General features: G+C 36.8%; 1 protein-coding gene across 1 annotated transcript in view; it reads right to left on the reverse strand.

The window, feature by feature from the left end:
• The window catches only part of LOC124271986 (ras-GEF domain-containing family member 1B-like), a 67,414-nt gene that overhangs the window by 7,098 nt on the left and 35,943 nt on the right, over positions 1-24,373 (reverse strand). Inside the window, 7 exon segments of the mRNA XM_046707152.1 lie at positions 32-75; positions 209-253; positions 762-839; positions 2,804-2,893; positions 3,783-3,878; positions 13,890-13,946; positions 21,381-21,431. Of these exon segments, the coding sequence (XP_046563108.1) occupies positions 32-75; positions 209-253; positions 762-839; positions 2,804-2,893; positions 3,783-3,878; positions 13,890-13,946; positions 21,381-21,431 (461 nt within the window).

The raw sequence follows: 24,373 nt of genomic DNA on the forward strand, positions 1-24,373 counted from the left end.
CATTTTGATTTAATGTCTTTAAAACACTCACCTCAGCAGGCTGACAATGTGTGTTCCGAATTTACCCAGGGAATTCTGTAAAAACAAAAATGAAACAGATTTAGAAAACAGTAAATAAGAAAACTGTAAATTGTTCCCCTCATACAAAGTGATTATTTTTATTTTAAAAACTTGATTTCATGACCTTACAAAAAAAATCACAACTTACCTTATCAATTCTGTCATTGGCCAGGTTCTGTTGAAATATGCACACCTTAAAAACAATATAAGAAAAAGGTATTAAATGATTACATTTATGCACTGCTTAAACTATTTTCAGTAACTTCAAAAAGAAATTGGGAAAGGGCTTTACTATGGGGACATGCTCTCAATGTGTGCGGCCCTGTCGCAAAAGACGTGTTGACAGCGTAAATAGACACCTGAACGCTACTCAATTTCAACAAGTCTATTTCAAGCTGCACCACTAATCGTGTAATTAACATTTTCGTCTTCAACTTGGAGACTGTAGGTAGTCACATGTCTCTGTACACGTGATCACCATTACATTTAATGATGGGCAGGGCATACTACTTACACAAATATAGGTTTACTTACATTTAGAACCTTTTCAACTGACAACCCCAAATTTTGAAATAAACAAATGATAACTTTGATTGACACCTGCCAATCAGTGTTATGTACAGCTGCTCAGCACACATGTGTATATTTGCCACTAACGTTGGTTGTACTCCTTGTTAATTACAGGTCTATTTCGGTCTCACCTGGCAAACTTCTCCCAATAAGCTGTGGGGTCGGATAAACAGCCTTGAACTCAAGAGAAATGCAAATATGTACGTCCTCTGAAAGAGAGAAATGATTGTGTTACAACCACATACTTCAGCATGTCAGTATTTGTAACTTTTAAAGAAGTTACATATTCAAAACTGCCAATTCCTTGATCTAATCTTTCTTCAGCCTTGACAGAATGGAATCACATTGCTTTAAGAAAATAGCTGTCATGTAAATATTTGTTAAAGGAGAGTTCTATAAATTACAAGTTGTGTAAACTTTCAAAAGTAATCACACCAATATTTGTAGTCTGTTCAAAAGGAAAGTTAATTCTTCAATATTTGAAAATATCCATGAAATATTGGAACACACTTGCTCAACATTCACACACCGATCCAAATGGATATTCATTTTCAGCCATTGTAAACGGAAACATTAATTCAATCACATAAACAGTTAAGGGAGTTAGTGCTAGGATAGCTTGTTAAGGTGTGTTCAAACAGAACTTGGTATTGACTGAATGAAATTACTTGATATGCTTTGAAAAGAAGCACAATAAAGCACAATCCTTTTTAAAGAATATCGATAACACTTGATCATGATTCCCCACTATGGACTGAGGCGGTACTATACCAGCTGAATCCATACATTTCTGTTACCAGAACTAAACCAAATATTCCTAGATAAGTCTCAGTAACATATTCCACCTTAAAATCTTTAATTACATGTAGGGAAAAACTAAAAGGTGAAAGGTAGAATGATTTTTGTCACGACCTGTAGTAGACGTTGTTCAATGGATATTGTTAATGTAATGTGTAACTGACAACTTGATGCAGTATAAGATTATTGTGATTAATCTGAATCAAGAATAAAAACAGAGGACATTTTATTATGGTCAATATAGCAAAAAAATACAATATAGTAATACAGGAATAAAATATGATGTGTTTATGTAATAGCTCTATAAGAATTGTGAAATCTGATCTTGAAAACTGTACATGACGTATTTCCCAAAGATAACAAAAACCACATTTAAACTATTTACATCCTGGTATGGTCGAAAGTTCCCCTTCCCACCTCAGCATCATGCCACCTTGATCTCTAAGTTTCAGACAATGGAACCTTTCTGTTCCCTAGATGTAAGTCAAGTAATATTAAGCAATGAGCATAACTCAACCCTCAGTTCCTTATATTGTAATATCCTGCTGTAAGAATATTCTCATGAATACAAGACTGTGTTAAACGTTTCTAGGCAACATGTCTAATAACAATTCTCCCACACATTCTTATATAAAACATGCCCACATAAACTTTAAGAGAGATGGGTGTGTACATCTAAAATTAACCAAAACACATATTGGATAAATCCGGCATTTTTTAGCTATGTATGGGTTTCGATTACAGGTTTTCAAGAATATGAAAGATCTGTTGGGGGAGTTGTGTAATGAGAGTTAAGTACCGTACTACTTTTCTTTATATGAAAACACTTACAAGCACGACAGCCTTACAGTTTCCGTTCATGTATCTGGTTCATTCACAAAGCAGTGTTATGTGGTGTAGTTAATGAATCAAGCAATTTGGGGGATGTTTTCAATGAAGGGAATACTTTGGCGGTAAAACTACCCCCTGGCGAAGTTCCAGACGTTCAATCCCATGTGCCACTTGAACTCATCATCACATCCTCTCTACTATATTCAGTTTCCTACTAAAGGTGGCATAAAATCAGGGCAGGTTCCTATCGCCAACATACACCAACATCTCCATGGAATAACAACTTATAGTCTATTTCAGTAAAGGAAATCAACAAGCGTTAATTTCATTCACCCTTGTCACAACATGTTTTTTTTAGTCTGGTAACACAGACAAACCCAAGATGCAATGACCTTCACATAATGAAGCAGTATCTTGCTTATTTCACAAGTGATGTCGTCAATAGCGAAATTGACGCTAGGTTGAGCGATGATTCTGTAGTACAGGGCATGATACACACAAGTGTCTATATCCAATGAAAAGTGGCTATGGTAAATATACTCACATCAGGGTAATAATCTCCTGTAGGTACCAGATGCTGGATAAGTGCCTCCAGCGATCCTGATAACAGGTTGCCATCTTGAAATATCAATGCCTGAAAAAGTACCATAGTAAATCTATATCTTAAAGAGACTTTAGTGTGTTAGAAATATGATAAGAGAGATTCGTGACATATTTTGGGCTGATTCATGTTGCTGTGTAATTCTAGTACTACGCACTGGTTCATTCTGTACACTTCTTTGTAACACACCCATTTTTTACAGGTGAAATTTAAACTTTTCTCAATGTCTTGTATATAATACACTTCGGTTATCCAGTACCTTTTTCAATATCTTTCATTATGAACAGAATTTTACAACTGACAGTTACATTCTCATAAAAATTGTAATGTGTAATAAGTTTTTAAAAACCCTGAATAATCCTTTCATGCTTTCAACCTGATTAACCCATATCATAACATAACACACCCAAATAACATAAACGTAATATCATGTGAATATCTAAGAACGATTAACTTGTTCTTAAAAACAGTTGTGTCAATTTCAACAAGAAAAAACAGCATTTCTCATGGCCCTCCCTTGACCTTAGTAAAGCTTGAGAGGCAAGTGCAGTGTTGTGATGCACTGCCTCAACCACACTCTGAAGGACTGTTTTGTTCCCCTGTTGACCTATCTTCCGAAAAACAAATACTTACTGCCGCCATCAAAGTTTCAAACCTAAATATACTTTACAAACCATCTTGGTGTCATTTGCTGGAGATGTAAGCTTAACATATTGCATCTTGTATCATACATTGGAGGATGTACCAATTTGTTCCGAATGTGAATTTCTATGTTTTGGAACTAAGCCAATGTCATTTCCGCTTGCACGGTACAAAAGGTTTCTTACATCAACAGAAGTCTGTCTGAAGCTTGAAAGTGTTTATGTGTAATGTTGCTACGAGGTAGACTATGGGTTTTGCATGACAAAGCAGGTATACTTACATCAGTTTCGTCTATGTATCGTATGTGGCTGTCAAAGCCGTTTTTCTCCATGTCAAACATTTGTGAAAGGCTCAGAGTCTGTGGACCAACACTCTGCTGTAAAATAAAACAAACACATATCATAATGTATTATATTGTATAATATGTACACTTCAGTCAAAAATCTTATAAACAGCAGCAAAAACCTGGCATCAAGGTATATACTGTCACTGACTGGTCTTAACTCCATTTATATAGCGTGAACAGAACACTGTTTCCTCACACAAATACCAATTTGTGGTTCCTTTGAGTACATTACAACCTAATTCACTGTGAATGGATATCATTTTCTATACAAAACAACCCTTACTACAAAGTCTTACTATGGAATGAAATGCAAACAAGTCTGAGACCAATATAAGGAATGGCTCCAAGAGCTGGAGAATGTATGAGTAATGTCAACATGTCACACCCTTGGTGCTGTTATTTTGGTCTGAACACTGAAATGGATTGCAAAATAACCTTCAACCAGACCCTCCCAAGCTATTACTGAATGCCTCCCCCACAGCGACCGACCACGCTTGTCTTGTTGGAAATAGCTGACAAAATTACATAAGTAATTGACATTATGCAAGAGATGTTAGAAGCTCTGATCACTGAATATCTAATCACAGACATCTGTTGTTTATCTGAATGAAAGAAGGAACACAGGAGATATAAACAACATTTTAGCTTGAGCTGTAATGGGATGTAAATGTGACTTTATTCCTTTGCACTTCATGTATCACACAGAACATTATGAAAGGAATAAATATGATATAAACATGATTATACATGATATAAACATGGTTGGATTGGATTTCATACTGGGGACTTTTAAAATTTTACATTTCAATGTTCTCAGATCTTCAAAACAGCTGATCCGCCCTTCCAAATATCAAAACACCATTCCTCATGGTAATATGAGTTGAACTGTGTCCTCAATAAAGGTGTAGCCCTTCCTTTCTGAGATTGCCCCACCCCTGATGGCTCACCCCTCCCCTCACAGTCACCATCTGGCCACATGGTAAACAAGCATGTGTCAGGCATGTAATTCACACATGTGCATTTCATTAGCAATCAATCACCTAGGGACCATCTCATAATGAATAAAATATTTACTTTAACTATATCCACATTTGTTTATACAATCAGACCTTTTGAAGATGGATAAATTTACACTGGTAGTGAATTGAGACATACACGGGGAAATGTCTTACTACATAGAATATTGATACAACTATTTAGACTTATTAAATTAGAGGCCCCGGATTAACAACAAAGTGAGCATCAAAGGGACACAAATGAGGAAACAAACCACCCGCACATGTTAAGTAATACATCACAGAACATTACAAAAACTGAACTTACGTTGGGCTTATTCAAAATGGTTGGCATAGTTGACGTTTTTCAAAGGAACAACAGTAAGATAGGCTTTCCACTCAGTAGAGATTAACTGCCCTTTGGCATGAAATCGGCATATGCACTGACTATGTAGATACAAATATTTCCTTCAATGATGTCAGTTTCACTTCGAACTAATGTTAGTTTCAGTTGAGCACATGACAAATTACACGTCAATCCTTTCAGTTTCACTAAATTAGTTTCAACAGTGGTGTCAATTTCACCCGTAAATAAATTAACATACAAAATGGCAAATTACACATTCTTTCTTTACAATTCACCATGGTGATAGCAGTAATAATAGTAAACTTAAACAATGCTGATCGGTTATTTATTTCAGTAGGTGAAATTCCATCAATTTGAAATATACCTCGTAACTCACATGGCTTACATGCAGTTGAGCACAGCAGGGTATATTCCCAGCAACACATGGCCTATCAGTCAGTCAGCAATTTACACATGTACATTTCAGCCAATGAGAGGGGATATCGGTTCTACTACATTTCAGGTTCATAACATTGGTATCCCAGCAACTGGTAGTAAATGACTCCCAGGTGATTGTTTTATTGTTTTCAATTGATTTAAGATATAGTATCCCTGCATTGATCAAACAAGAAACCCCTGCACAACTGAATTTCCACATATTGATCTCGGTAGCAAAAAGCTTCAAATTTATATTGTCAAGCATGTTCACTGAGGTCTAACATTGTTCTGTTGAATAAATGTGGATAATGTTGTTGCTTTGATTGAAAATAACAGTTGTCCTTATCAGTTTTTTTTACAAATTCATACTGAATTATGAATCATTACAGATGCTATATCAAATATATTTGATACATAGAAAGCAGAACCAGTCTCACCTTAGTCATGTTGAAAAATTTAGGAATCCACATTTTGAAATATTCTTCCATGCACAGTAAGCTCTGACCGTTGATTATTCAAATCGTGTGGCGGGTTTTGTTTCTGGTGGGACTTATGAAGCGAGAACTCTTATCTGATAAAGATAGGAAAACCCACTCATAGGGGCATTCATTGGGAGTTTCCATTCAGATGGTCAAATGATCGCGACGCTAGCTCTTGAATCGGAAGTCGCTGAGAGCTCCGGATCTATGAATCATAACCTCAACACTAAATTTGGGAAATGAATTAAGTTTTGACGGTTCTGCTTGCGCAATGTTGAACAGAATTAACAAATCTAAAATAAGAAATTACTGGTAAATGCTGTTTAGGGCTTTTGAAATGCACATCAATAATTTTGCATGGATGCGAGCTAAAGATGATTTTGATATATGTGGTATAATACTAAATCTCAGAATCCCTCAATAATTTCAAATGTCATTCATATCTGCCTAGTGAATAGCTAATATATACTATAAAATTGTGTGAAATTAATGTTTTAATTTTATAAAATACATGTATTCTACAGTTGTGAAGCAGTAGTAAGTGAATCATACAAATCATACAAATATAACCGGAATACAAAAAGAATCTGTAATTTCATACAGATTCTAAAATGAGTTACACAACATCAGGCTGCACTTGTCTATCAAACCTACCTCCTGAATTTCCACAATCATCCACATCAAGGTAGAAAATAACCACAGTTACACTGAATGAGATTCACCACATATCGTGGCGCATGAGGTTTTGACATCAAGCATCATCATAATAGTTCCACACCTCCCAACGTTTCAGGGACAAGTAATAGAGCACCCAGGGTTTGTTCTACGCAGCCAAAATACAACCCAGCATGCCACAGTGTTGACCCATCCCCCTGAACCCTCCGACAACTTCAACTATTTGTCCACTAAACACCATCCATGTGGGAATCAGATACGTCCAACGCTGGCTGCTTGCTACCTGGAGGCTACCTGGGGCAGGTGGGTAAACAAAGACTGACGAGCAACGCTCAGGTAGTCAGTCCCTCACGATCAAGACATGTGACACACAGATTTACAAGACCACCCAGTTTACTCCTTTTCCCAAAAAATCAGTTTAAAAAATTTAAATTTCAGTTTTTGAAATTGAAAAGCGATCACCCAAAAACAGATGACTCAGATCCCGATTGTCACGACAGTTAGACAGACAATGCAGCATTACCATACCTTAAACCAGGATCTGCCTGTGATGTAGAAAACATCCTTATCTTGCTCCGAGTTACAGTGCCTCCAAGTCGAAGAAGCGATTCTTACGTGTATCGTTTTGACTGTCTGTTATCACCATATTTACATAGTTGACTAATATGCCCTCCATGGCAGAAGACCTGAATCACACAGCCTGCTCCCAAATCAATAGTTGTATGGATTGCAGTTAGAATGATATCTTGGGCCAAAATGACTCAACGCGACAGCTGGGAGGGAGAGCTCGGGAGGGAGAGCTCGGGAGGGAGATCCTGCTTCCTCAAATCAGAGATCCTTGTTAATGTAATGCAGAATTGTCCAACATCTTGACTTGGAGAAACAAACATGGCCAATTCTTCTCACCACCGCATTATATCAGGGACATCATCATGTGAGCTCTATGCATAACCGAGGCAGTCCACCACCAGCGTATGACAATGAATCGTAATTACTTCCAATATCGTCTTACCAAAACTGCCTTAGTTAATGGGGGTCAGCAATGATAATATAATTTCCACTCAGTCATTAGATTAAACTGGTATGCCTGCACAATATTGGGGTTTTATGAAATAACAGGGTTGTTTATTTTCTCAATGATACACAATGAGGACTCATTGTAAATATTTTGAAATGATTCTGATCATACAAATCTTGTAGGTTTATCCTAGTTAAATAAAATATGATCTGGGCCAAAAACATCACCAGACATGAAAGGCGGTAAATATGGTAATACCAGTTAGAAACTACCCCGAACTTGAATATCAGTAACAGACATGGAAGGTACTAAATAGGATAATACCAGTTTGAAAATTTACCCTGAACTTAAAGTCAAATAGCAACAGCCAAGTTGCTAAATGTGATAACACCCAAATTGAAAACTTACCCTGAACTTGAATACCATCAGTTTCGATTTCAAGTTGCCTTTCCCAACATGACACTAAGGAATGGTTCCTCGTCTGAGACACCACAATAAACAAGCATCGTCAAGACAACAACTCTTTCCAGAAATTCCAAGAAAATCCAAGTGATGGTATAAACCAGGGAGAGGAAGGCCTGTTGCTAACAAACAGTACACAAATCTATATATACAACCCCCCAAGTCACTGACCTCGAGCCAGTCAGCATTCCTGCTTCCATTCCCTGACAGTGCTTATCTAACTAGGCAGCGTACATTAACCATCTTAGAGTCAAAACACGTGATCACTGGATGAAAGTCATATGAAACTTGTGCTGTAATAATTTAAGCTTGACATTTTTCATTTGCACATTAAATCTGTCCAAGCTTGACATTTTGAAGAATTCCTTTTGTAAGGAAACTTATGAAGATAGCCTTGAACTAGACTGGGTGCACGTGATACAGATTCACATGACCACTGAAATAAACATCTTGCTGAAAGGTCAAATCTGATATTGACCAGATAAGTACAACACTGTCCCTATGGTCATCGCTTCCCTGTATCGTCTTAGAATAGAAAAAGATATCTAATTGTGCAAACAGGAAAAGCTTGAATGAAATCAGCAACACCTCAAGTGGAATGAGGAGAGGAATTGAAATTGGCGAGACATTATCAGAAATCAATAGCAAAGGGATTCGCTGGATAATTGGAGTAGGGCTGCACAAACACCTTCAGTTGGTCCTATCAATTCAGGAGGGTGCTGAAACACCAACTGGGAGGTTATTCCTATCTTCAACAAACCCTTGCGGCTCTCAGAAAGCGCGCTATTTATGTATTTCGGAGGAATGGCATCAAAAGTCATAAATCTCTGGTACAAATTGGTATAATCCCGAAGAGATGACTCTTTACAATATGTTTTCATTTCATCAACTTATGACTTGCGATTTTTCGGTTTAACGTTCAAACCAGGATCCAGGATATTGACTTCGTGTCAGGTGGTAATAATCATTATATGTATCCTATAGCACGTAGAGAGCCTCGTCTGATGCTGAAATGCACGTGATTCAAAACTCATCTGAGCTTGATATATGAAGAATTACACAGGTATAATGTCAAGCTATATCTTGTATATGGTCTATATATACCATTTCAAACTGATCAGACCTTGATATGGAAGTTTCAACATGAAAAGTACATCTGAAATATATACATATCAGGAAGCTTTGAAATACACATTTATATCTGCTGTTAGCATCTCCTGTCAACATGACATGCAACGTGATAATTATGATCATTATATTTATACCATAACTGACATTTACTGAAACATAATTATCTATCTGGCAACATTATTGCTGATATTTGGTATGTGCATCAACAATATATATTCACCAGTGTGAATCACATGCAGTCTGCACTGACAATAACACTGTATATTAACCAGCCAGTCGAGTTATTGACAAGAAGTGTTTTGCTTGTAACATATGTGCATGGAATGTCATACGATAGAAATACAGACAATTGTTTCTCATACGTTCGAAACATACATTATTTATATCACCAGTTTGTCTGTGGAATAAACATGAGGTATGAGATTTATGTAGTAATATACTGGTATATTTAAAGCTTTATTTACATACATTTACTAAACTTAAAGATACACCCAGATGAAAAGAACTGGTAGAGTAAAATGGAGGCAGTCTTTCTCCCAGGTAAAGAATAAAACGAAAACAGAATTTCAATACTTGATTTGGCAAAGTTACATTCATACTTTTTAGTTTCAGCTGAAACTTTACAAAAACTCTATAAAATACAAATATGTAAGTTTATGTTTTGTAACCATCATTGATTAAACCTCACTAACAAATGTAATCAGTTTGAGTGGATGAGACATTACTAGATCTCCTCTTTTCATCTTTGAGATTTCATCGTGTTACAGAGCTAGATCCTACGAACACTACAGTCAGATATTTAACATACAATGGCACTGCAGATTAGATCTTAATGCCAAGCCTGTATCCCCTCTTTGAGGGCCTAGCCTGTTACATTTCTCAACAGCACTAGAGGACCCAGGTGGGATATCTGGATCCAAGACACCATTTTCCACTAATCCAATTTAGAGACGAGGGTTCAAATCGTGCTGCTGCAGTTAAGGCTGAAGTCTTGTAATTGACTAAAAACTCAAGCAGTTGGATGATTCTAAATCTCCTTTACAACTTTCATCAGCAAATTATGAATTTTGACTGGAATCATTAGAAGCATAAGGACATCTTTGAAAAGACATGATGAAAGAATTTGTTTGTGTGTTTCTTCACATCATCAGCAACCAAATTGTGGGAGGTCTGGATAGGTTCAAAAATTCACGAGAATAAACAGCAATCAAATTTGGATGAAATGGTGAAAAACACTCCTCTGAGCTTCAAATATTTTTTTAACTAATGCGAAAAGCAGAGCAAGAGCCAGTTGATAATTACATCTTGTATGTCCTTCACTCTTCCACATCCATTTGACAACAACGCTACAAATGTAATCTGTCGGACAAAACAAAGGAAGGCTTGTGTTGTAAATGAAGCTACTCAGCATTGACGACACGGTAATTGCAGCCAAGATTACTGTCTTGAGAACAGTAGACCCTTATACTGACTTGGAGAGATTCGTATAATTACCCCTTCTACTGACAGCTGAGTGTTACATGGATATCCTGTTAAAATCTATTAACTTTGAAAATAGGGTTTCAAATAGAAATTCTGCAAACTTAAATTCTTCAATTGTTTTGACTATGCTTGTTAAACCTTTTTGTCAATTAGTTATATTTTTTAAGTTCTAATACAAAAAAATGTCACATTTGTATTAAATTTAATGACTCTTCTCATGATCGGAGAGTGAATCTTTACTGCAGAAAACAACCACTTTTGACTGACTGAGTTTGAGTTTTACGCCGCTTTTAGCAATATTCCAGCAATATCACGGCGGGGGACACCAGAAATGGGCTTAACACATTGTGCCCATGTGGGGAATCGAACCCGGGTCTTCGGCGTGACGAGCCAACGCTTTAACCACTAGGCTACCCCACCGCCCCCAACCACTTTTGAACTTTCCATGTATGATCACTCAGAAACATCTGGTTGGTAATTAAATTAATTATTCAGAATTTCAACAACCGCCTGCGAAATCATGATAGATGTGATATCTACAAGCACACAATTCTTGCAATGATTATGCCATGTGAATTTCTTCAAATTCTACAGTCCTAAGGAGAATCATGGCGCCATTGAAAGGACCTTGGCTCCTCTGTGTGTCAATTTGTGGAAAGATTAGCAACCATTATGTTTATTTACAAAGATTGAGCCTATTTATATGTTTTCTTAGCTATATACTTTACCACAGAACCAGACATAGGGTTATCAACAAAAGTAAATATTTGAAAGAAATCTGAAATCTCATGTAGCACTTGCTGCAAGGCTTGCGTTTTGTGGCACTAAAAACATAACCCCAGTTGAAGAAGATGTTTCTGATATATGCCAACAATGGAGGCATTTAGAAGTGGTTCTGAATCCAACCCACAATCTTATTGATACGGTCAACATTCATCCACCCCTCCTTCAGACATCTTGAACCCATGCTTGTTGTCGCGATATGTTAAAGGAGGTGGGGTAGCCTAGTGGTTAGAGCGTTGGTCGTCATCACGAAAACCCGGGTTCGATTCCCCACATGGGTACAATGTGTGAAGCCCATTTCTGGTGTCCCCCGCCGTGATGTTGCTGGAATATTGCTAAAAGCGGCGTAAAACCATACTCAGTCAGTCAGTGAGATATGTTAAAGGGACTTGGCTGTGAGAGTCCCTTGCTTGGATAATGCATATCCCAATAGATCAATGCTCTTGTTATCAATCACTGGATTGTCTGAACCAGACTACCATTTACTGACAGTGACATTCTCAAATATTTCTGTGTTAAACAACTTATAAAAAAACTGCATGTTAGTTTATCAAAAAAACAAAATATTTTTAATCTCCTCCTTTCGCTCATCCCATAGCATTACAATTGACACAGTTGCCTGAAGATTGACACGTTATTATATCAATATTTCTGGCAAAACTGAATTTCAAGGTAATGCTGGCTTCTTACAAAACATGTCAACTCACGATATATAACTGATAAAACAGAATATCTGACATTTCAAAGATGGCATTCTATTCTTTAAGACCCATTTCATCTACCCATCAGGAAGATTTGAATCTTGAAAAACTATTTTTTTAACTCTGGAGGTTTAAGAGCCTTCCACAGAGCAATTACGTGACACACTTTTCCAGTGTTCCGTTAGCGACTTCCTCAACAGATGTGAAATGTGCCCATCTGTACTGCTACATGCATCATTAAATGTGTTAGACTCCTTTTGTTACAGCAGCCATGCACTGGTTGATCCATCAGATGGACATACCATATTTAGAACCCAGGAGCTGCAACTGGGTACTCGATGACTTATTCAAACTATCATACAAAAAATGAAATTTGAATAATTTCCCCGGTTGAGTGTACGTGCATTAGGTTTGCTATTTTGTAATTTTTAAAATTTGTTAAATGTATAATGTACAATCTCTAGGCTTCTCTCCCATTGTATTCAAATTTCATGCATTTATTTGATATTTTGTAATTCAAAGTAAATTGGATTTTATAAATTTATATAATGTATACATTTACAATTTCTAGGCTTCTCTACCATTGCATTCCAATTCCAGCACATGTCTTTAACATAATCATAAACAAAATTTTGAAATTTAACCCACTGGTGTCAAATTAGATAAATATACTCTCTTTATAATTGACTTGACATTTGAGAGTAGCTATCTAATAACTTGAACCATCAACTGTCCACTCAGAAATGAAGAGAATTCCAGACATTCATGCTATAGGATGGGTATCTTCAAAGATCTTTAGGTCTGATGACCAAGCAGATGTTTTCATTAGATATATCAGCATCAGCATCAGACAAATGGAAGAGTGAAACTGATGGCTTTGTGGCATGTAAAACCAATTCCCCTTTCTTTCTGGTAGATTGTGTTTCATCACCAGCTTGAAAAGTTCCACAGCAGGTAAATGAATTTGAAAAAAAAACACTATGGGGATGACAGATCTGAATGTTTATGTCATTTTAACAGTAGCTCTGGTATGGTGCTTTGAAACAGATTTCAACGTCAAAGAAATTTGAGATAACACAATCATGGCCAGAAAAAGACTCCAAATCAACTTGTATGAAATTCAAATTTCACTCACAGAAAATAGCCTTCGTTGACACATAAACAACCAGTGATATCAAGTTTGCAAACAAATTTCAAAAGTGAGATTTGAAATGAACCTGATCACAAATGCTACACATTCTTTACCTGAAAAATTCCACGAATAGCAACACCTCCCAAGAATGGAAACACCAAATCCTAAGAATACTGAAACTGTGAACAGCAGCCTTGGAATATATAACCAATGTCCAGGCTGTCAAGAACCTGTCTGTGCCTACTGAGAGTTGTCAATAGCTGTCACCCGCCTGTCACAGTCAGAGTGTTATCAACACCGGTGCGAGTGATGGTGACAAAAACTGAACTGGACACTGACCGTGTTTCTCAGTTTTATTCCTTCAACCAAGGGGTGAGAAAAACTATAACATTGACTTACCCTCCGTCGATCCTCGGTTGGAGCCTTGTCTTGTGCAATCGTACCAAAGATGGTCGGCTGAAAGTACACAAAAAACACCGTTTCCTGTTGAATCAGATCCCACTGGTCAATGTTAGAAGTCAACTATAAGCCCACTCCTGTCTCTAATTCTAAGTCCTTGCGTTTATGTCTCGCTGCTCAGGTCTGACCTCGGTTAAGTTATCACTGGTATTCCGATCCATCCTTTGGTATATGGTCAGGAAGCAAGTTTGAATTTTAGAAGGGGGTTCAAGTTGTGAAGTGTGAATGGAACCTTTGTAGAGGAGTGTCGGTAGAAGCAGACAGTGCTAGGTATGAGAGACATCTCCAGCATCCAGTGATGAAGGAAAGTGCATCATGTTTAAGCCAGGGACCTGGAGTACTCCCACTGCTGTACCAGTCTATTCCTGCCTCAGATATCAATGAGGCCTAGAGCTTGGAGGAGGGGGTAGGAGTGAAGGAGGGAGGGGGGTAGTGCCACACAACTGGGGGATGGGATTTGGAGGCTTTGGCTGGGGAAGGTGCTTTGTAAGAGTATGGGGGTTGGATGTGGGTTAAAGGGGATAAGGGTTATTGTTGTGTGGGATTTGGATGGGGTATGCTTGGATGGTGGGAGGGACCAGTATTGATGGGGATTTGGCATGAAGGTCGGGTGTGCTTTGATCAATATAACAGAGGATTAGTGACCCGGAAGCGGAAAGAACTAGGTTTAGGGGTGATATCAAGATGTGTTAGACAGTACACTAAATTGGAGAGGGGTTGACAAAATTTTATGGATGACGAGTATTAATGATAATTATCATGTTTTGATATTCAATAAATGAAACAAAACATGAAAACAATATGGCCCTAGATACTGATGCCTATACTACAGTAAACTTGCACAAGTCTCTCAGGTAATAACAGACTTGTAACAGGTCCTTGTAACGTCCACTTATCTAGATTTGCCTTTTTAAAGGATAGAATTACTGTACATGCACGGGCTTAGCACTCAGTACAGCCTTGGAGCAGGACTAATATTACACTACACCTGCAAAAGTAACCAGAGTGAGAGTGAAAACGTACAAAAATAGGAAAAATGTAACAACAAAAGATAAATATCACATCATCTAACCTGACATAAACACTGAAATGATATCCTGCTATCAACTCAATCTCCATGCACCTTTTAAATCCGGTATCCAGTGATTTACATTAACACTGTATAACTCCCAGCTGAGTCACCTACATTGTTACAGGTACTCACATTTATGGATGGGAACCGGGTGGAGGAATGTACAGGGTGGGTGTCAAATGCCCACCCCTATAAGTGGGAGGGGAAGGGGAGGCCATGGCTGCCAACATATCAAAGCCCCATTGTCCTACCTGCAGTGACGACCTGGTCCCAATGACTTTCTGGCAGTTTGCTTACAGTGTGTAGGGGCAGGGCAGTGTAATTTACAGTTAATGTGTGGGTGGCTGGCTGGGGGTGATACATAATTGTGTCACAATATTCTGAGATTTCTGACTGAATTTTAAGAGGGGCAGTAATTGCAACTTGACTAGTTTTGAAAAATAACACCAAGTTCCAGGGTGAAAATACCACAATATTATTTAATTGCATTATATTTGTGAATGCATGAGGAAATATCGCTGTTATTCAATATTTGCTTCTTTTCATATATGTAGACAAAAAATATTGATATTACGAAAATATTATTGCATTATATTTGTGAATATGTTGATACATCACTGTTATTTTTTATATTTGATGCTTTTCTTAAAAGTCAAGATTAATATCAATATGAAGACAAGATGCTGGTAAAGTAAATACATCTTAAGATGGAAATGATTTCTTCTAATGTCAGCCTAAGATTAGAACAGATTAGTCAGTTAATTACCAGGCCACCTTCACCGAGGTTGTCAGCCAAGCCACTGTGTGGGATCTGGCACCCCTACTGATATGTCTATTGACGAGTGTCATCAGCTGTCAAGGCAGTCATAACAATGTCTGGCTGTGTATATTGACAAGCTCTCTGACCCCTGGTCCCCAGACTAATTAACCAGAGTTCTCTTGAACATATCAAATAAACAACCCCAATACTGTAGTCAGACGATTTTGATTTTATACATTTGAAATTTTACTATTCTTTTAAAATTTAAACTTTCAATTTTTTTCATCATTTATTACATTAGACAGTGATCAGAAGAGATTACTAGTGTGATCAAATATATGGAAATATGTAATATGGTCAGATGTAATGCAGCATCATTGGCACCAGAGATCTATATTGAAATTTAATTAGTTTTATGAAAAAAGTATGTATTTATGTTGAATTTACACTGAAATCTGTGACTCGATAGTGGTTTGGGTAATGGTACTTTATGTTTCAAGTAGTGTCAGTTTACCCTGTGGGTCATATTGTAAACAGTGCTTAGACAAGTAGTATAAACATCCGATCACTAGATAGCAGCCACACAAGTCACTGTTGATATTTAAGTTGAAATTTAATTAATTCAAGATTCTACTTTAGAAAACAACTGATCTCTGTGGTTGTAAAATGACATTTTATTCAAACATTTTATGTCAGTTCTACTGTTCAGAATTCAACCATGCATATTTCAGGCATAAAATGGAATTTCTTCAAGCCACTGAGGTATGAGTCATGAACTAAATTGTTATAAATCTTTAATCACAAGATTACAGAGGGTCTGAACAATTGGATTATTGGTGCCAAGTACTGGTCTGACTCATGGTTTTAAAAAAATGCCTTTAACACTTGGTTCAATTTTTGAATACAACTTGTTGAGAAAACAGAACAGGTATTGCATGGTACTAATGCAACAGAATATGAAAATGATTGATTTGTATGAAATGACGAACAACAGAACTGATCGATAGGAATGGCATAATATTCTGATATGAAAGATGTCGATATTGAATAATAATCAAAGCATAAAGATTGCATGCAATATGGAATCAAAGCAGAAAACGTTAATACCTTTTTGTTGAAAGGAAAACATGAGAACACAGATAGGCACTTAGTCCATGAAAAACACTCGTTCATCTTCAGACATGTGAATTCTTTCTTGTCCATAAAATCCTGACTTGAAAACGACACCACGGAAACCATTCCTGGTACTAAAATGGTCAGTAGGAATCTAGCACCATCTTAAATAAGGCAAGAGTCGATGTAAACAAACAAGTGTCCGGCTCACATTTTATTGCAATACGGTTTCAGCCAAATGATTCACCCCATGCTAACACGGTCATCTTGAATGAGTCACATTTTCATCATCAATCGATAATTTCTTCTGTTAGGATCCAAACTCATTCACTCAGAGTCTCTATAGGAATGGCACAAACCAATTCCATCATTCCTGACTTTACCGAAATTTGGGCCACTCTTTTCTCTGACATTAAGCTACTTAAAAACGATCGAGAAACAGCAATTACAAAATTTTATGGGCTAATGACCAAGACGGAATTATTTGATGATATCCTTTTGATAAAGGAAGCAGCAAATATGGATTTTTGTGAATTTGCCCAAATTGAGTGATTAATTTGATTCATCACCATGGAAACACTAATTAAATTTCTAGCTCATGAGGGTAAGGTCAGTTGTAAACAAGAAAAATATGCTCATAAACATCTCAGCATGTTGGGCGGAACACATTTACAGTGTGTTCATGTAAGTAAATTTGTCTGATTTATACAAGAAATGGTAATGAAAAGAAAATAATTTATTTGTATAAGGGAGTGCTCATATTTTCTGAAGACACCACTCTGAAACATACGCCCTGAAATAAGCCCCAATATTCCTACAAGTCTCTGGAATCTTAGTTTTTCACTTTAAGTATTAAAAATCTCAGGGAGAGTGAAATAACATTTAAATCTTGACAAAAAGAGAAATACACAGGTGATTGAAAATGAACAGCTTGGAGTTTGTGTACATTTCGACAGCTGTGAAATAAACATGAAATACATACCATGTTGAGGATATAGAGGGCAGTGTAAGACTGATGTACAGACACTGTACAAGTGCTATTAACAAGGCCAAGGCTGAGGTGTCATAATAGGGATATAGACATCAAAGACAGGGGTTCACAGATAAGTGTCAAGTAGGTCCCATAAGACTGAGGGGTGTAAACGGAATTGAGGGGGTTATGTATGATGCAAGACAATTAACTTTACGGGTACATCAAAGCCAGAAAAACTCTCAAGGATTACCACTATAAATATATTACAGATTGTAGGCTATTTCAAAGGAATTTAAGAATCTGAGGCATTTCAAATTACAGGTTTGCATGTTAAATTCATTATTCTAAAATCTGGTTTAAATTTAATCAACCTGTGTGTTGTGTATAAGCCTGTATTTTTTTTAAACCCAAATGAATTCCTGAAAGTGTGATGGCAGCTGGGAATAGGTAAAATCATACCAAAGTGGGGATTTAATGTCATCATTTTGATGTGAGTGTTGAAGAATTTAATGGAATGTCCAAGTAAAACCGAACTCTCTGTAGGGTTGATAAAGGGGAATCAGACCAATATTGAGTTGCAAATGGATGTGAAGAGAGGAGAGCGGTGGGATGAGAGTATTAAGTAAGATAAGCATGATGAGACATGATGGAGAGAATTCCTCTGATACCAGCTTCATAGTGACAAGCTAGGAAGATCAAAGGTTGAGCATGATGCCAAAATTCCTGGAAGTGGGGCCACAGTTAGTGACCGATGCAGTTTGGTCATTGGCGCTATCTTCTTTATGATGCAAGTGGGCAGCCCTGTTGTGAGGGTTGGGAACAGATGAATATGGGAGGGAGAAAGAGAAGGGTCTTGTGATGTAAAGAATGTGATGAAGCTTGTAAGAAAATGCCATTTTTTCTTTGACAGATATGCAACATATATGTTAGGAACATTATACATGGAAGATTTTAAATGCTGGATTTTTATCAAATCTCCAGTAGTAAGTCATGGCTGAGATTCTTCTAAATGTAGACCGTTATAATCTGGAAACTCTGCCGTAGAGACTGTATTGCCCAAAACATACACATACAAATTACATTTGTACATGACACAACTACAATGAATTCCCTGATAATGGTTGTTCTGGATAAACAGGGTTTCACTGTAGTAGATTGTATTCATATACAGAGTCAAATTAAGTCAGTATTTAGTGGAAGAATCAACATTAACTAAACAAATTGCCAGAAAAGTAAACATCACTAATTTCATTTCCTGAAGCCAAGACACCAAGACAATTCAAACAGATGTCAGAATGAAACCTGGAGAGAAATACCCTAACGAAAACAACAGCAACAATTAAGGTTTACTATTAGCACTGCCTGGGGTCATCCCTCTACCCTGACTGTTTAAGTACATCCCATGTGGGGTCCTGGGGATGCCTGGCCCACCCAGTGTCCCTGGGGTGATGTCTGATTGGTAGGGTCAACTGGCACTGGGGATGTGTGACTGGGGAAGGGGGATGTATTATCGGGGTCTGGGAGATGTACTTGCAGGGTTTTGGTCAAGTGTATGCTGATTAGCCAGAAGTCTCTGATCAATATGTTGTAGAGATTGATTGAAGTCAATGATGTTGTTACCATTGTTTAAATAGCTGAGTTGTGGTCAATCTAAGAAGCATATGGTGTTTACCAGTGACAGAGTAAAAGCAGAGTAAAAGTTAATAAAAGATAAAATGATTAATCAAAAGGAGAAGACAAAAGTAAAAATAGTTGGAAACCACAATGGACAGAAGGATTATGAGAAACACTGAATTATAAATCACGTAAATAAAATCAAGTAATGAATGAAAAAGAAGCTATGAAAACAGAAATGAAGCAAAAAAAGAAAGAAAAAAGAAAGTTGTAGATGAAGGAATGAAGCAATAAATACATTAATGAACACCTGGTGTCTCTGGTCTTCAGGGATCCATTTGTGTCTAATTTGGAATGGAATGTGTTTCAAAGTGGGTTATTTTCTGTTTCATATTTTAAAAGTAAGATAGAAAAATGAAGGCATTTACACTATAAAAATGCATGCTTGAAATGACCCTGCTGGAGGCACAAGGCATTCTCTGTCCCAATAGAGTCGATGATATGTTTTCCTTCGTGTATGAAGGTTACAGTTGCCTTTGATCTAAGATCCTACGACAACAACACAGATGTTTATTATAACCAAACACCCATTGTTTACACATTTTCAACCCAGGAAACATCTATAGCCAAATGGCCACCAAGTTGATCGCTTTGGGTGAATATTTTTCTTTCAGAAGTTCTGAAACCGTGTTATCTGGTTTCAATGTGCAAGATATGAACAGACTCTGAGACAAAGGGATATTTACTGGTGTGTTTGTAGTATAATATGCATGTGGTCGACTTCAAACACCTATCCATGCAGAGACATCTTGGGCGATGTTTTACATTAAAGACGTATTGTAAGATTAAAGCACATATTAAGGCTAAGAGGGGGTCGAGTGTGACTCACAGTAAAACTGACATTCTGACAAAAATTGACATGTTCTTTAAAACTGACATTCTTTGTTAAAAAATAGGTTTACTTGTACATGTGATTAATAATTTTAAACTACAGCTGTGGAAGATTCACATACAGATGTCAAAATAGATCACAAGTTGGCGAAAAGCAGGAGCCCTTCTTTTGAAATGTACATGAAACAAATTACAAACATTGTCAGAATCCATATTTCATAAATGTTCACTCCATTTCTGTTCCCTTAAGAAGAGAAAGTAACACACAAGCTTCACTGTCAAGGAAAAGCCTTGATGGATATGAAATTAAATTTACACATTGGGCTGTCATGTTTGTTTACTGAATATTTAATTATTGTGTCCATACTAGACTCACTGTCTGTAGATTATATCGTGTTTGAACAGAAGTATTTAATTGCTTTTACAAACTGATATGCCATTTTTCAAGGTAGAACTTGTATCTGCAATGATGTATTTTATTCATCATCTGAGAATCTCTGAATAGTCAAACTAGGATTAAGCTTTCAAACGGTGGTTACATCTAAACAGATATCCACCAAGTAACCTTACTTCAGAGATTAAGGAAATATAATCGTGAACGGTTTAACATAGATTAAGATGAAGCCATTTGTAACGCAGCGTCTAAAACTGCTCGGAGCAAGGAGACAAAAAACAACAGGACCACCAGGTTGGTGGGCTCAAACTTATTTACTTACAATTTAACCATAAGCTTGCCTACGCGGTTCTTTACAGACTTTTTTGTTGTGAATCTTTTGAAATGCACTCTTACCAAGGAATGAGCCAAAAATAGACCTGTCAATACATGTTAAAATTCCATTTGTGTTTCAGCGAGATTAGGTATTTGCACCTAAAGATATCCAGGTACATGTGTGTTTCATAAACGTGTTAGAAAAAGTGTCTAGTTTCTAAATTTATTAAACACTGAATTTAAAAAACCCAAACCATATGAAATCAGGGAATGGGGAGTACAAAATATTAGAAACTTACCCTTGACTTTGGAGTCTGTTTGAGACCAATGGCAGGTTGGCTCCTTGAAGACTGGTGAAGAAACAAAAACATATATTAAAAATTAGAATCTTGATTTAAAAAATATATATAATCAATTGAATATTCAATCCTAAGTACAATGAAAACTAGCTGATGAATGTACAGATGCAATATCCAAAGCATTTATACATGCAACGTTTCAGCTTATACCAACCTTGAGGCTTGCATGCAAAGCAGAAACATGTGAGTTTCTTGCCAGTTCCCTCATTTTGATGAATATATTTGTAAATAATTTCACAATTACAAAACACACGAAATATCCTTCCTCCTACTCCAGTGGATCTTAGACCTTTAATGGTTGTGCTGATTAAACTGGCCTCCTTAAATGTTGGTAGCATGGCATGGGGCTTGTTGTTGTTTTAACTGTATAGTCTGTTTATTTACCACTTCACAGATCATTAGGTATTATGGCCAGTCTTGACCACAGCTCACTGTTTGTCTGTGTAAACAAAGGTTAATTAAGGACACTATACCTTTCCACGGAGCCTGCTTGTAAGACTTTCACAGAAGCCTTGGTGTCACCTTTGTCAGGTACTTAATTGGCTTGGATTATCATAATAGGGATAATCTACCCAATCAGATTAAGTATGGCAGCCAGACTGGGAACATTGTTTTTTTTTGTGAATGGTTAATGATTAGATGGCTTCTGAGTTTGAACTGGTGCTTGTGTGCATGGTTATAGCATTTGAATAATTATAACCATCTTCATGTCTTTTAATTAAAAATATGGGTTCATGAGCTGCTTAAACAATATTCTTTTCTTCAGTTACCATAATCATATTGTTCTTTAGATGGATGATAACAAATAACATCAAATTCTATATGAAAGCATAAAAAACCCACTAAATACTAATCATTTTACGTAGTCTCTTAGTTGCCGAATGTGTTGTATATTGTTTCTCCCCAGGGAGGTGAGAATGATAATTGGAATGCATATTGGGGAACAAACAGATCGCATGTGAGCATATACCTGTACCATATAAGTGGGGTATATAAATGTAAACATTAAAATTTTATTTCATATGAAATTTATTATTTTGACATACATATGCGATAAAGTAATTTCAGTTTATAGGAGTGTACATGAACGGTACCAGTATCTCATGTGTTTTTAGCATCCACTATTAGAGAGATTTATCAGCATCCTAAGTCAATGTGTACGTGGAACGGCCCACGTGGAGGAGGCGCAAACACGCAGTATCCTTGTCGTAAATACTTCATCACTGCTCTTTCTTGACATACATCACATAAAGATTGAGACACAAATTCCAGCCACTGACCCTAAATGACCGGAGACAAGATAATGAGGGGAGGCTGATTGTCTCAAATCACCTGTTATCAAACCCGTGGTAATAAACATGCCTATCATGTCGTCAATAGCATGACAGAGAGTGTGTAGTCTGTAGACTAGTGTCACTCATTACACAGGATTTTGAAATAGACGATACCATGTGTGTACTTAATTGACTGGATTAATGTTGTCTGTATACTTGTGTCAGTCATTACTGAGGATTTTGAAATAAACAACACAATATGTGTAATTGGGAACAAATGTGTTGACTACTTATTTATATCACTCTATGTAGAAGATGAAATTGATGGCAACATGTTTGTACATAGCAATGTCAATTTTAATTGACAGGTTTGTGGTAAGTTGATGTATATTTAGTGTGACTTATTGCAATGAACATGAAATACATTGCATGTATGTTCCATGAAGAACATAAACATGGTCTAAGGTCACAGTAGATCTCGATGTTAAAGCATGTTGACATTATGACAGGCATTAAACCCAATCAACAAATCTACAAGCCACAATATGCCGAAATAACAAAGAATTCTTTTCGTGTGTATCTTATTGGCACTAGACAAACAGTGCTACTCTGTAAATATTCGAGTCTGGATCAGACAATCCAGTGGTCAACAGCATGAGCATTGACCTACGCAATTGGGATATCAAGTCAGTGATCGTGACCACACAATCCTGGCCACTCAAATAAAAGTTGCTTTGAAATAGAGAACAAAACTAGTTGAACATGGGCAGTAAGAATGATTCAGATTTTGTCTCAAATCATGATGACATGGTTTTATAAATCACAGAGATCCTTATTCCCATGGATATGAGTAAGCTGTAGTCAAATGTGTCAAGCTCATTGTATATGTACATATTCCTTCATTAATAATGTAACGCCTGAGAATGACAAGTAGCTGTTATTTCACTTGATGTCTAGAACAGCTGTTAGTCACCGATTTCACACTGCCTGTCATACAAACAACTTCACTGTTTCCTATTTTTAAAGCCAGATTACACATGCAAACAGTCAAAATGAACAGAAATATTGTTCCATAATCAATATAGAATATGTTATATTTGGCATTACACTTTCTCAGTAAAGTACAGATTCTTGTACTTTTGTTGGGTTGAATCCCATCTAGGATTCGAACCCACACTCTCAGAGTCAACCACCTAATCGCCAGCACACAGTCAGCCACCTAACCTGCTCAGCCACCGTGGCTTCCACATTGTGGTACTAGAATCTGTTTTGTTAGTTTTTAGCAATAACATATCAGAGTTACTTATCACCACTTGACCAATGGAAATCACTCAAATAGTTTCTAAACAGTCCTGGCCCGATTTCTTCTTAAATCAATATGTTAAAGAAATGAGTGAGTTTGGTGGATTTACTTAAGTTGTTTGGGCTTTTTAGTTAAAAATGCAGTTGAGTTAAAAATTCTGTTTCAAATTGTCAAAATCAGTTTGAAATTTGAGTAAAACTTAAGTTTGTTTTGAACCTGGCATTCTGTACTGTTTGTTTGGTGGCCACATATCATGTCAATGCTATCTGTGAAATGTACAATGATTGATGTCTGTTGTCATGCTATGTACAACCTCTTTAACACTGACACAGTATCAGGCTGAAGTAAGGTATGGC

Source organism: Haliotis rubra, unplaced genomic scaffold (genome assembly GCF_003918875.1).
Source record: "Haliotis rubra isolate DU_JTF1 unplaced genomic scaffold, ASM391887v1 Scf165, whole genome shotgun sequence".
In the NCBI taxonomy this organism is placed as follows: domain Eukaryota; kingdom Metazoa; phylum Mollusca; class Gastropoda; order Lepetellida; family Haliotidae; genus Haliotis; species Haliotis rubra.